Source organism: Nannospalax galili, unplaced genomic scaffold (assembly GCF_000622305.1).
Source record: "Nannospalax galili isolate Female #2095 unplaced genomic scaffold, S.galili_v1.0 scaffold639, whole genome shotgun sequence".
Classification (NCBI taxonomy): Eukaryota; Metazoa; Chordata; class Mammalia; order Rodentia; family Spalacidae; genus Nannospalax; species Nannospalax galili.
Window position 1 is genome coordinate 496,527 of NW_008344644.1, and position 14,253 is coordinate 510,779.

At 42.2% G+C, this 14,253-nt stretch overlaps 1 protein-coding gene across 9 annotated transcripts in view; it reads right to left on the reverse strand.

The window, feature by feature from the left end:
- Pcmtd1 (protein-L-isoaspartate (D-aspartate) O-methyltransferase domain containing 1) overlaps positions 1-14,253 on the reverse strand; it is a 93,096-nt gene that overhangs the window by 3,366 nt on the left and 75,477 nt on the right. For all 9 annotated transcript variants that reach the window (XM_008840896.3, XM_029567272.1, XM_029567273.1 and 6 more), the window contains 2 exons: positions 11,498-11,669; positions 7,737-7,860 (listed from right to left, as the gene is read on the reverse strand). In XM_008840896.3, the coding sequence (XP_008839118.1) occupies positions 7,737-7,860; positions 11,498-11,669 (296 nt within the window). The remainder of the gene's footprint in view (positions 1-7,736; positions 7,861-11,497; positions 11,670-14,253) is intronic.

Below are 14,253 nucleotides of genomic sequence, written 5' to 3' on the forward strand. Positions count from 1 at the left end.
GGAGGGGAAAGTCTGTGCTGCTGTCTGTGCGTTAAGGTTCTCTGGAGGAAGGAAAAGATATGAAACCAGAGTGAGGGCAAAGTGATTACGGGGCAAGGGCAGGAGCGATTTTGCCCTGAACATCTTTTATACTGTTTTTGTGTTAAAGCATATGATGGAGAAGATTACCTACTCTAAAAACTCAACGTAGCATTTCAACAGCTGTGTGTCCTTACCTGAAGCTGTAACACCACACGCACACGCACACGCACACGCACACGCACACGCACACACACACACACACACACACACACACACACGCGCACGCGCGCGTGCGCGCACGCGCGCCTTCCATCTCTGTAAATCAACAACCAGAACTGGTTCATGGGAAGGATATGAAAAGTCCTAGAAACACTAGTGGTATTATTTCAAGTTACTGATGTATATTTACATTTATTTACATTAAAGAAATGTGTCTTAGAATGTGGACACATTTAGTATCTTCTTCATCCCGATCTCCCATACAGAAATGCATAAGTCAACCACAGTCTTCCTTGTAGCCTGTATCAATACTTTACACATTGAGAAATAAATTTCTCTGTCCCATTTGAAATTGATTTCTCCTGGTTTTCATCCCAGTAGAACTAAAACTATTACCGAGGATCTTTCTTGGATATTTAAAATAACCTTGCTCATTTAAGCACCATTAAAAGTCTTCATCTGCAACCTAGGCATGGTGGTATACACCTTTAAACCCAGCACTCAGGAGGCAGGAGGTGGATCTCTGTGAGGCCAGCCTGGTCTACATAGAGAGTTACAGGCCAGCTGGTGCTACAGGGGGACCATCTGAAAGACAAAAAAAACAAGTCTTCATCTCTCTTCACTCTTGGCACTCTTTACTGTAAATTTCCCTCACCAATTTGTTATAACATCTAAAACGCTGTCTTCATTTGTTATCTATGTATGGTGTGTTTGCCTTCAGACAGTGTCCTAGTTAGCCTTCCATTACTATGAGAAACCAAACAAAAGCAACTTGGAGAGGAAAAGGTTTATTTGGCTTACAGGTTACAGTCCATCATGAAGAGAAGTCAGGACAGAACTCAGTGCAGAAACCTGCAGGCAGGAACTGAAGCAGACACCACAGAGGATGGTGGCTCATTCCTCTAGTTTGAGCTCAGCCTGCTTTCTTACACATTCCAGGCCCACCTGCCCAAGGGTAGCATTGCTTACAGTGGGCTAGGCCCTCCCACTTCACTCAACAACCAAAAACTGTCTTACAGACACACCCACAGGCCAATCCTATACAGAAAAGTCCCCAGTGGAGGCACCCTCTTCCCAGGTGTGTCAGGTTGACAACTGACTCTAGCCAGCAAGGATGGCACGCTCCAGGATTAAGACACTATGCCTCATGTTCTCTACCATTCACAGTGCCTCACCCTGCCCAGGGCTCCCAGCATATTTCCTATGCTTTCCTCACCAACCTCAGCAGTCAGGGCCACCCTGTAGTAGTATGGCTTTTTACTAAACTTTAAGGTAGGAAACATTTAAACCTAATTCAAAGATTTTGCACACACCTACTGGCCTACTACCAACCTCTTCTTTAAGCTTTTTCCAACTATCTCTTGAAACCTGAAACAGAAATCCCAAAGGACCATACAGAAACTATTTTTAACTTGGTCTGGATCTGCCTTCAATTGTATGGAGTAAATGAAACTGAAATAAGAACATTTGAGTGGCTGGGGATATAGCTCAGCTGGTAAACTGCTTGCCTAGCATAGCACGCGCAGGGCTTAACTCCCAGCTCACATAAACTGGGTGTAGTGCCGCACACTTGTAATCCCAGAACATAGGACATGGAAGCAAAAGGATCATAAATTCAAGGTGATCCTTGGGTATGCAAGACATTGAGGGTCAGATGGGCTAGAGACCCTATCTCAGAAAATAAAAATTTAAATAAGAATTTGAATCCAAAGTTTTGTGAGCATGAATAATTAACAGTAAACATGAGATATTATTTCTTCTATGTTAAAATGTACAAAATACCATGTGCTCTGCCTTCCTTACAAAGTTGTTCACTATATTACTTATCATTCACTTAACAAATTACATGTTAAACAATAGCCCAGGCACATAAAATTCATTTAGATACATGACTGACTTAAATTATAAGTTCCTGAATACAGGGATCTCAGATTTGGAGCAGAGAAAAGGACAGGGGAAAAGAGGAGATATGAAGAAAAGAAAATAGTCATGTAACAGAAAGTGACTTGGCTGTATGGTAACTTTCAACTAAGTGATCACAAAGCTCTCCCTGAGAAGGCTGTGTTCAGCTAGCATCTAAAGGAAATGAACTACCTAACAGCCATGTAAATACTATCCGGCAGAGGCAAGAGCAAAGCCATAATAGGTAGAGGAGCTCTGCATGCTCAAGGACTGAAAGAAGACTGCAGGTAACAGCTGCATAATCCACATGGTGCAACCACGCTGACAGTAAATGGCAAGACAGATGGAGGCAAACAGGAAAAAAATGTCAGATCGACTCTGCAAATCGCATGGAAATGGATTGGCTATGGGACCTGACGGGAAAAGAACAGTATCAACTAAAACACTCAGTGTCCGGCCTGAGCTGCTGGGCAAGTGAAGGTGTGTGTCAGATGCAAACATGACACAAAGGAGGGGAGAACAGGACGAGAAGAATATTATAAAGTGGGTTTTGTTTGTATTGACTCTGAGGTGCCCATCACTATCCAAAATGGGCATTTCAAGAACAGTAACAATGATTACAGGACTAGGGCTCACTGGCCAGCCTACCTAGCCAAACACAGCAAGCTCCAGGTTCTGTGAGAGGCTGAGTCAAGAGATAAGGTGGAGAGTAATAGAGGAAGACACCTGACATCCTCCTCTGGCCTTTGCATGAATGTGCATGGGCTTGCCACCTACAACCCCTTCCCACTGCCTCCATACATATTTGTGTATTCACAAACATATCTAACACATACACAAAAATAATTTTTTAAAAACCTTAACTAAGACAGAGAAAGAGAGAGGAGAGATAAATAATGCCTAGTTAGTATAAAAAAACAGAGGGAATCATATTAGTCCAAAAACCTACTGAAAAATTACACATACAATATCTCTACATGAGTTCGTGTATATAGCTAAAGACTACATGACAAGAAACTGTGCCAGACAGGAAAAACCTTCCTTTGAGTTGCTGGCCAGGGTAGTCCAAGAGACTTCCAAAATTACACAGGCTATTGCCACAGCCCTTGATTGCCTGTCAGAACAAGAAGGTAAGACTCTATTGCTGAAGACAGGGCATACCTCGGACACAAGGCTTGGAGCAGTGGAACTGGAGCTGACCTGGAAGCCTCCTCCCCTGAAGGCTAGCTCTCATAGTGTTGGAAAAGACTGTGAAAGTTGATAAAGGAGAACATCAATCAATGGTCCAACCCCAGTCTCAAGGCCTAAAATCCATATCAATGACCAGCACAGCAAACAACACTGGTGCAATAGTGGCACTTTTATCTTGGGGGTAATCAACAGCTACCTAATTGGCTAAAAGCCCACTCAATGGGTGGAAACTCATGTCTGGTACTATAAATCTAGCCAAATACACATAGCTGGAGAGGTCAGAGATATTAGAGAAAACCCCAAGGCTCTCATATCCCTAGACAAATGTAATTTCTTACCATGTGCAAAATATGGATCCTTAAATTTATAGACAAGTATTCCAGTTACCACCAATCAAAGAAGCTTCTTTTTCAACAGAGATTACTACACTTCTACAACTGGTTACACACAGAGAGATTGTCTGTGAACTGCCCAAGCCTAAGGCTCACAGAATACAGAACAAAGGATGAAAAGAACACTAACGCTTCTTTCAATTCTCAACAATGAAGCTCCCTCATGCAACATAGGGCCACGATCATAAATGGTCACAAATGGCCAAAATGTAGAGATAAGAGTCTACAAAGTATAGGTCCTTGGACAGGACTCCTAAAATTCATCCATCCAAGGCTCAGGGATCATTGCCAGAGAGGGGGCAGAAAGAACCAGGGAGGAGGTGCATGACCATATAGAAACAAGAGTCCTTCAGGCTCCTGGGACTCTTCCCATATGAACCTACAGCAATGATGTCTGTATGTACAAGACACATGCAAACTCAAGCAGCACAGAGCTGTGGAAACGGACAGCTGGTCTCAATCCTAGTTGAAGAATTATTGGCAGCTGATTACTGCTGGGTGAAGAACTCATCCTCTTTAAGGGAGGAGGGACTCTAGATAGGCTGACTAGACCTCAGAAGTTGAACTTGCACTGAGGGACATCTGGGAACACTAACTTGACATGCTAGGTCTTAACACAAATGACAGAATGTATGAATTGCAGTGGGGGAGGAGGGGCTGTGGGAAGGTGTCAATGGGGAAGGGGGTATAAGATGATTAAGATGCCCTGAATAAAACACACAAAAATTTTAAGTCTTATCTAATTTAAAGCTTTTGACCCCAAATTACAATTCTATTTTACAGTAACAGAGGGCTCTTAACTTTCTTTTTTTTAAATAGGGTCTTCTGTAGCCCAGGCTAGCCTGAATTTATTAAGTAGCCAAGGCTAGCTTTGAACTCATGATCTTCTTTTCCACCTCACAAGTGCTGAGCTTACAGGAAGAATCAACACCAACTCATTTTTATTTATTAACAAAGATTGAAAGGAGCCATTTATTTAGGTTGAACTATACAAAAATAACATTTTGGGGGACTGGAGAGTTGGCTCGACAGTTAAGGGCACTGGCTACTCTGGCAGAGGACTTGAGTTCCAAGGGAATCAGACACCCTTTTCTGACCTCTGGGGGCATTGCACAACATGGGTGCACTTATATACATTCAGGAAATACACTCATACACATAAAATAAAAATAAATTTTTAAAATTACATTTGTTTGCCTTTAAAAAGAATAGTTTCACACACACACACACACACACACACACACACACACACGAACAGTTTCAGATAGTAAAGGTTTTTTGTTTGGGGATTTTTTTTGGTTTTTTTTAGTCTTTTTGAGAAAGGAGAAAGGGTCTCTCTGTAGACCCAGCTGGTCAGGAACTCACTATATAGACCAGGCTGGCCTTAAACTCACAGAGATCTTCCTGCCTCTGCTTCCCAAGTGCTGGGATTAAAGGCATGTACCACTACCCCCAGCATATATCAGCTATTTCTATTGGTGTAGATAGTCTTAAATTGAGGAGTAAGGAAATAGCTCCTCACAGCATACCATGCCACTCATCAAGTATGTAGTACGCAATCCTATCTACAGCTAAGACTCACAGAAATGAAATGAAGGAAAGTGTCATATAAAAAGAAAAATAACGGGCTAGGCGTGGTGGCACACACCTTTGATCCCAGCAATTGGGAGGCAGAGGCAGGCGGAGCTCTGTGAGTTCCAGGACAGCCTGGTCTACATAGGGAGTTCCAGGCCAGCTGGAGCTACAAGGAGACCCTGTCTTAAAAAGAAAAAGAAAAAAAAAAAGAAAGAAAATGATGACTGATGGAAGCTTTTATCAGTATGAGTTACAAAGTAAAGCACTTAAATGGCTACTGCATCAAACTTCAGAAGGGACTGCAAGACAGAAGCATGCTTATGTACGCAATGTGCCTAGTTCTAGGGTATATGGTAAGGCCACTGCCACAGGCAACCTGTGCCAGAGAATTTTTTATTACTTCCATTTGGTTACAATACACCAACGTGTCATAAATTGCCATGATGGTAATGTTTGAAAGGTGAGAGGGAAAATAGTTGTAGGCTTTTATTCCTACTGCTAGCATGGAATTTAAGGCAGTGACAGTAACTACAGAATGGTATGGTCTGGTACACGATGCTAGAATGAGCATGTATGTCTACTGAAAGCAGACTTCACAGAAACCGTCATAGAGCAGACACAAGTGACACTCCTGACTCTGCTGTACACCTTCTGTGTCCCAGAAGATAACTAGCACATACTCCTTTTTTGACTAGTTTGAAATAGTATTAACTTTGCCCAGTAACTTCACATTTCTAACAGAATGCATCTTATCTTTCTATAACCATTCTGATTTTTAGCTTTCCTGTTATATGTTTTTGATTTGCTTTGTCTAATACTTATTGTTAGAACAAGTGTATTCAGTATGCATCTCCACACATCTAGGAAGAAGGACTCTCAAATGAGGGATTTCCTACAGCACACTGGCCCGTGGGCATGTGTCCTCCATGCTCCCACAGGACTCCTTCACACTGTCTGGGCTCTGTTCACCTGTATACGTGCCTCCTGTACTTGAGTGGGTCAATCTAATGAAATGATGCAGACCCTAAGCTTCTTCCCTCTCAGTGACTGCTTGATAATCAAGATGGCAAAGTAATCTATAGTTCCCTGACCTCTAAGTCCACTCTTTAAATGGTAAGAACTTTAGTGTGATCCACTAAACTTCCCCAAACTTCAACACTACTTCTTACTAACCAATTACAGGCCACACACTAAGCCAAGCAGTTTAGAAATATTACTTCATAATTTTTCAATCATTTAAAAAAGTTTCAAAGTCAGATGGCTCAAATGAAGGTCCATTTGAGGTCAATAATGAAGGTCAAACAAATACTAGGAAAAAAATGAACTCTGTATAAAGCTAGATCCCTGTGAAATAAAAGCTAATTAAATCAAGAAGTTCATCTTTTGTAAAGAATTTTAACTTTAAAAAAAAATTTTTTTTTTTAATTTTATCTGTATGCATGTATTGCCTGCATGTGGGTAAGTACATCTGTGTCATGCAAAGCCCGCGGAGGTCAGAAGAGGCTGTCAGATCCCCTGGAACTGGAGTTACGGACAGCTGTTAGCTGCCATGTGGGTGCTGGGGTTCAAACCTGGGTCTCCTGCAAGAACAACCAGTGTTCTTAACCTGTGAGCCATCTCTCCATCCCCTCTTTCACTAATGAGTTTTATCTTTAAATCTGTGGGTCACAGGTTCGACACAAACACCTCTTCTCTACCACTTTCCATTAGGTACTTTCATCCATTTCCCAACCAAGCACAGCTTAAAGCACCACCTTTATACAGGATTCTCAACTAATGCTTCCATTGTGATGTAAGTTTGCACCCAAATGGCTACCTGACACTTGTATGCTAACAGACGACATACCCTTATCCAGTCTCTCCATGGATAGACTCCTAACTGGTCTATTTCCCCCTTTTCCAATGATACTCCATCCTCCAGAGCCTTGAAAACTTATTCCTGGTTCTGGCAACTACCAAGTTCTTTATTAGCCTAAAACTTTTTGTAGTCATTATCTCTCTGGAGGAAAAATGCACATGCCTGTTATGCCAGCACCTGTAGGTAAGACATAGGAGGAGGATCAGGAGTTCAAGGCCATCCCCAGCTATACAGTATGTGAGGCTCTTGCCCCCAAAACAAACAAAACAAAATAAAAAATATGCTGCCATGAAATCTTGGCAGTAAGTTCCTTGATAGCATTCCAATCACAGTTCAGCTCTCGCCTCAGCAGTAACACCTTCCTCTTTCCTCCCTCCTTCAGCCCTCCATGACTCTCTCTTTCCTCCCTCCCTCCTTCCTTCCAAACTTATCTAGAGGCTCTCCGTATAGCCAGAGAGTTTCCACCACATCACTGTACTAATCCATTCACTGTGTGTGATTATATGATACAGTAAATCCAAAAGCATGAATTAAATGCTGTAACTAAGAGTCGATCTGACAACCCCAGGTTGACTTACGGAGTCCCACAGCATCCGGCGTGCCGCTGTCGCTCTTACTTGGCTGCACAAGTGGTGCGAATGAAACAGCAAGGATGCTCTTACTCTCCCACGTGTTCTGTCCAGTGCGCATGATCTGTGTCAACTAGGCAGAGTGAAGCAGGAAAAATGTAACACTCTAAGTACTTTAATAAAAACATCGGAAGGGAGCCACTGCTAATGAGAAATATGTAACACTTAAATGCAACCAAGTCGTTTCCATGTGTGTGTTTATTATAATACAGGCATGAAAAATCCCTGCCATCCACTCCCAAGGAAGGAAATCCATGCCTCTAAATCTAGACAAACAATCTCCCCATGACTAGGGAGTTTATAGGGTCTGGGGGAGAGCCTACTATTGGTTTGCTAAATGGACATAGTATTCAACTACCTTCTCAATACACATCTCTATACCCACAGATCAGCACAGCTCAGTCCTCTTTGTGCACTGTACGGTAGTTAAGACAGAAGAAAAATTCGTCAAAGTGCAAAGACTAAGTATCTGTGGAGTTCTCAGCCATAAATGGGACATCTATAGCCTACCCCTCACCCCCAAACCCAGGGAACATCTCGTAAGAGGACAGGCTGAGACTGTAAGTCCTGAAGGGAAGACTGAGAAGAAACAGATTTTCTGGATGTGGCAAGACGATTACACCCATGAATCAAACCAGGCAGCACTCCAGCAGGAGCAGGGAGGGGCTCCAGCTCCATTCTAAGTGAGGAGGGGCCTCCAACTCCATTCTAGGTGAGAGGAGGGGGCCTCCAGCTCCATCCTAGGTGAGGAAGAGAGGGCCTCCAGCTCCATCCTAGATGAGGGGAGGGGCTCCGGCTCCATTCTAGGTGAGGAGGGGTCCTCCAGCTCCATCCTAGGGGAGGGGAGGGGGACTCCAGCTCCATTCTAGGTGAGGAGGGGGCCTCCAGCTCCATTCTAGGTAAGAGGAGGGGCTCCAGCTCCACTCCTAGCTGAGGAAGAGAGGGCCTCCAGCTCCACTCCTAGCTGAGGAGGGACCGCCAGCTCCATTCTAGGTGAGGGGGTCCTCTAGCTCCAATCTAGGTGAGAGGAGGGGCTCCAGCTCCACTCGTAGCTGAGGGGCTCTTGACAATTGATGGCTTCTAGGACATGAGTATATGGCACTGCTAACTGGACTCAGAGGGTTATTTATTTACCTATTTTAAATAAAAAGAAAAAAGAAGACATGAACTGGGAGGAAGACATGGGGGAAAGATCTGGGAGGAGTTAAGGGGAACAACAGGAAGTAAGCATGATGGAAATAAAATATTATGTGTGTAGGAAATTCTCAAAGAATAAATTTTAAAATATAAAAATACATCTGCCATTTAAGTTGGTTTAAAAACAACTAGGAGTGTGTGTGGGCGTGTGTATGTGTGTGTGAGCATATGTGGACATGTGCACAAGTGGAACCAAAAGAATCAGATCCTTTGGGGCTGCAGTAACAGGTATTCACAGAACGCCCACCTTATTACATGAGTGCTGGGATTTGAACTCTGGTCCTCATGAGCACTCTTAACTACTGAGCCATCTCTCCAGCTCCAAGATGGACATTTCAATGCAAACAGGTAAGCCTGTCACACCTGAGGTCTCAGAGTCTTTACATGTACCACAGTAAGACCACACAGGCAGCTGCCTCCCCAAATAAACCTCTGAAACAGGTCCACTTGCTTAGAGCACTATATTAACAAATTCATATTTTCATTACTATTCCACAAGCTGGCTTTATGCTCTTCTATCACAGAAATGTTCTAATCCTATCCTCAATTTGATACTTCACAAATAAATACAGTCAGGGCCAGACAGAATGGCTGGTGCCTGGCACCAAGCCTAACACTTAAGTTTGATCCCTGGGGACCCACATGGTAGAAGGAGAAAACAAACCCCTGTAGGTTGTCCTCTGACCTCCACACGCCTGTCTGCCTGTCTGTCTGTCTGTGTCTGTCTGTCTCTCTCTCATTCTGTCTCTCTCAGACTATCAACTCAGCAAGTATCAACAGTCCTAGGAAAAAAGCCTACTACTGTAACTGATAGTTTTATAACTATGTATCATTAATACTTAATACAATCTTAAGAAAGCAACCTTTAAATATCTGCGAACAGCCAGGTGTAGTGGCACAAGGCTATAACCCCAGCAGGAGCATGTTGAAACATAAGCAGCTTGAATTACAGGGCTAACCTGAGCTAGATGGCAGGATCCTGACTTCAACAAAAAGAAAAATAATCTCAAGGCCTATCACTGGGGCTGGAGAGACAGCTCAGCCAGGAAGAGGGCTTACGGCTCTTGAGCGGTCAGGTTGGCTCCTGCACCCACATGGATGCTCACCACCTGTAACTCCAACTTCTGGGGACCCAATGCCTTCTCTGGCCTCTGCAGCCACCTGCACACATGGTGCACATGAACTCACGCAGGCACACATGGTGCACATGAACTCATGCAGGCACACACTCGTTCACATAAATAAAAGAACAAATCTTTAAAATCAAACAAAACATCATAAAGGAAAACAAAAATAAATGTTTAGCTAGAAGTCTAAGCCTTGTAAATATTCAAGTAATTCAAGAAGCTATGTGTGTATGTGTGTGTGTGTGTGTGTGTGTGTGTGTGTGGTGCTGGGGATGAACTCAGAGCCTCACATGTGAGGCAAGACCTCTACCACTGAATCACATCCCCAGTTCCTCCAGGAACATTTTCTAATGAGTACTTTTTTATCTGTATAATAATTAACCAAAAATCTGCTGTCAAACATGGTACATGGTGAAAGTGAGATCCACTGAGTGCTGATGGACCCCTGAGGTAAGCTCTACAAGCAACATTCTGGGTCTCAGGGAACATAGCCAACCTAGTTCTACAACACAAATAGAAAAGTGTCTTAAACATCTAAAATTTAACTTAATGTATTAAAGATCATATTTCTTTGAAATGTATTTTTATAAATATTAAAGGTAGGTAATTTGGTTTTAAATGATCCTCCTTTCTGAGCAAATTAGTATCTCATTTATTACACTGAATAATTTCAAACAAAGTCAAGAAATAAAAATTAATACTGCTCATAAATAGCTGAATAGTATTTTCAAATCCGTGTAACAGTACTGAATAGCCAGGTGCGGTAGTGCACACCTTTAATCTCAGCTCTTGGGAGGCAGAGGCAGGCAAATCTGTGAGATTGAGGTCAGCCTGGTCTACATAGCAAGTTCCAGGCCAGTTGAGGCTACAGTGAGAATAAAAAAATTTTTTTTGGTCTTTTTGAGACAGGGTGTTCCTGTAACCTCAGCTGGTCTGGAACTCACTATGTAGACCAGGCAGGCCTTGAACTAGCAGAAATTTGCCTGCCTCTGCCTCCAGAGTGCTGGAATTAAAAGCAAGCCCTACCATACCCAGCTGAGAATAAAACTTTTTAAAAAGTTAAGCACTTTAAGCACTTCTCAACATGTTCACAGAGCAGTTGGCAGAGGACACACACTAAACCGGGGTGGGGGTGGGGGGGGTTGTACACTTCTCAGATGAGGAAGCTGGGAGCAGCTTTCTGACCTCCACAGTGGACAGGACTAGCCCAAGTGAAGCTCAAGTCCCCCCCAAACACTGCAGAAGCCTCTACATTTGCTTTGCTTAAATAATTAAGAGTCTGTTTCAAACTTTTTCCTACACACATACACAGATCTGTGAAGACGTTATTTCTTCTTGAATTGCATCCTCCCTGTCACAAGAGCAATACTGCCCACTGTTAAGTACCTGATCCTCTATAGGCATAACTAGTATGCCCCCAACTTTGAGTAGAATCTTCATGTAGTTTTCATGGTCTTTCTGGACTCCAGCTCCACAATAAATTCGATCATACTGATGACTATCAGACGCTATCTGGAGGCAATTACCAACCACAAACGCAGGTTCACAGAATTCAAATCTACATGGAAAAATAAACATTTTAATTTGTTTATACAAAACATAGGTCTTAAAAATCACCATAATACAGTCCTTGAAACAGTAGGATCATCAAAATTAATTTTAAGGTAAAATAAAGATTAGAAAATTTGATTTAAAAAGACTTGTGAAGTTTAAAACTGATCAAGTACATTTGTGTAATCTGTGATAAAGATAATTTCAAAACACTGACCTATCTGGGGACATACTAAAACACCACCTAGGCCAAACAATGATTATAACGAAGAGCCCGCAAATGCCAACCTTGAGATGCCCCCAAAAGATGCCTGATGATTAGAACCCTGAAAGTGAAAAGGGCCTCTCGTTCCGCTGTGTTGTCCTAAAATGTTTAATGTTTAGGGCCAGCAGAACGGAGACAGACGGGCTCGTCCAAGAACTTATCTCTACTCACCAACACTCTTCCTCAAACAGTAACAGAACGTTGTCAAGAGACAGCAGTGGAGGCTACAAGCCCAGCAACCCCTAAGGTTAAGGCGGCTTTCCTAAGGCCGGGCTGAGCAGCATTACAAGACTGCGGCAAAGGGAAGAGTGAACGTTTCTGCAGCTGCTCTTTTGTCCCCTGGGTTCTTTGAGCAACACAAGAAGAGATGGGATTTGAAGTTCATCCTGGCTACCGATTCCTGGTTTCAGTGCTGGCCTGTGGTAGAGTCATACTTCAACAAATCCTCTCTAGAGTTCTACTTTATTTCTCTAATTCTGATAAACAAAGTGAAAAATGGACTACTACATAACATATAATTAAAACCCCAATGCAAATGACCTCACTAAATAACTCAAGCTGGCCTTTGACTCACTCTGTAGCCGAAGCTGGGCTCAGACTCATGAAAATCCTCCTGCTTCAGCCTCTTGAATGCTTGGATTTTAGGAGTTAGTCTTCATTCCTAATCACATCTAATCTTTTAAAACTATTTCTTGGGGCAGTTAAGAGCACTGGCTGCTCTCGCAGAGGATCTGGGTTCAGATCCTAGAACCCACAGCTCACAACCATCTCTAAGTCCCGTTCCAGGGGATCCAAAGCCTCCTTCTGGCCTCCATAGGCACTGAATGCACATGGTACACTTACAGATAAAACACTCATACACAAAAAATAAAAATAAAATATTCTTAAAATAAAAATTCTTATCTTTTAAGTTAATGATAGTAATATGATCATACAAGATTAAGCCAATATTTACAAATGAAATAATTTACATTAAAAGCTTAGCATGCACTGAAAAATGACTCAATCATTTAAATCTCAACCATTTTTACTTTATAAAACATATCCTGCCCTTTGATAACTAATAGTGGACTTATTGCAAAGTTTTCATTAAAACTTACTAAAGTAAAAACATAAAGAACATATTTTCAAATGTTGACCCTGTCCTTAATTCCCTATTGTCTTGTGAAAGAGGTTTAGAGAAAGCAGGAAGGGTGGGGAGCTGAAGCCGCAGTCAGACAGTAGATGGGCACTCTCACTTCCACACCCACACTGCGTCAGCCCAGGCCCACGCCATCTCACTGTGCTTTTCTCATTATTCTGTTCCCTCCTATAGAGTATTTGCTATGTTCTGGATATGGTACGAGTATTTCCCCCAAAGAACATACATACTAGAAGTCTGTCCCCATTGTGACCATGCTGAGAGGTAGTGAGATAGTGAGGAGGGGAGCCCCAGTGGGAGGTAACTAGGTCACAGGGAACAACCTTGAAGGGATTAATGCACATGTCACAGAGGTGGGTTAGGGCTCACAAGTCTAATCAGCAACTACAAAGTAAGACCACCCCAGAAATACTGCATACCACTCTCAAATGAAGGCTCACCATGTGAAGCTCTCTGCTGTCACCACTAGAAAGCACGTGCTCTGTTATGACAACACAGTAGACTTCCTAGCACTGCCCCAATCTGTGTGACATTATGTTACAGTTAGACTGAATTGTTTGTTTCTAATTTTTCATTGGAACCATTATGAAGTAATTTTGAAACCCTGTATCTGTGTATGTGTTGTTCCCTTGTCAAAATGCCCGGCCTTCTTCTCTTAATAAATGTCTATTATTCCTTCAATATACAACTTAAGCATCAGCTTCACAATGAAATCTTTTTTTAAATTTTTATTTATTTTTTTATTTTATGTGTATAAGTGTTATGTTTCCATGTGTGTAAGTGGACCCATGTTGTGCAGTGTCCATGAAGGACAGAAGAGAGCATCACATTCCCTGGAATTGAAGTTACGAACAGTTGTCAATGCCATGTGGGTGCTGGGATCTGAACCTGGGTCTTCTGAGAGAACAGCCAGTGCCCTTAACCACTGAGCCCCGCAATGAAATCTTAATCTTTAAAAGTATTATTTTACCTACATTAGGGATATTTAATTTCTCTCTTAGATAAGACTATACTCCAACCTCTGATGCTTAAAATATGGCCCAAATGTAATTTTTTAATTTGAATAATCTGATATTGTGAGTCACATAATTTAAGCACTTTATCAAATTTACAATGAGTACTTATTTATTTATTTATTTTTTTTATTATTTTTTTTTTTTTTTGGTCTTTTTGAGACAGGGTCTC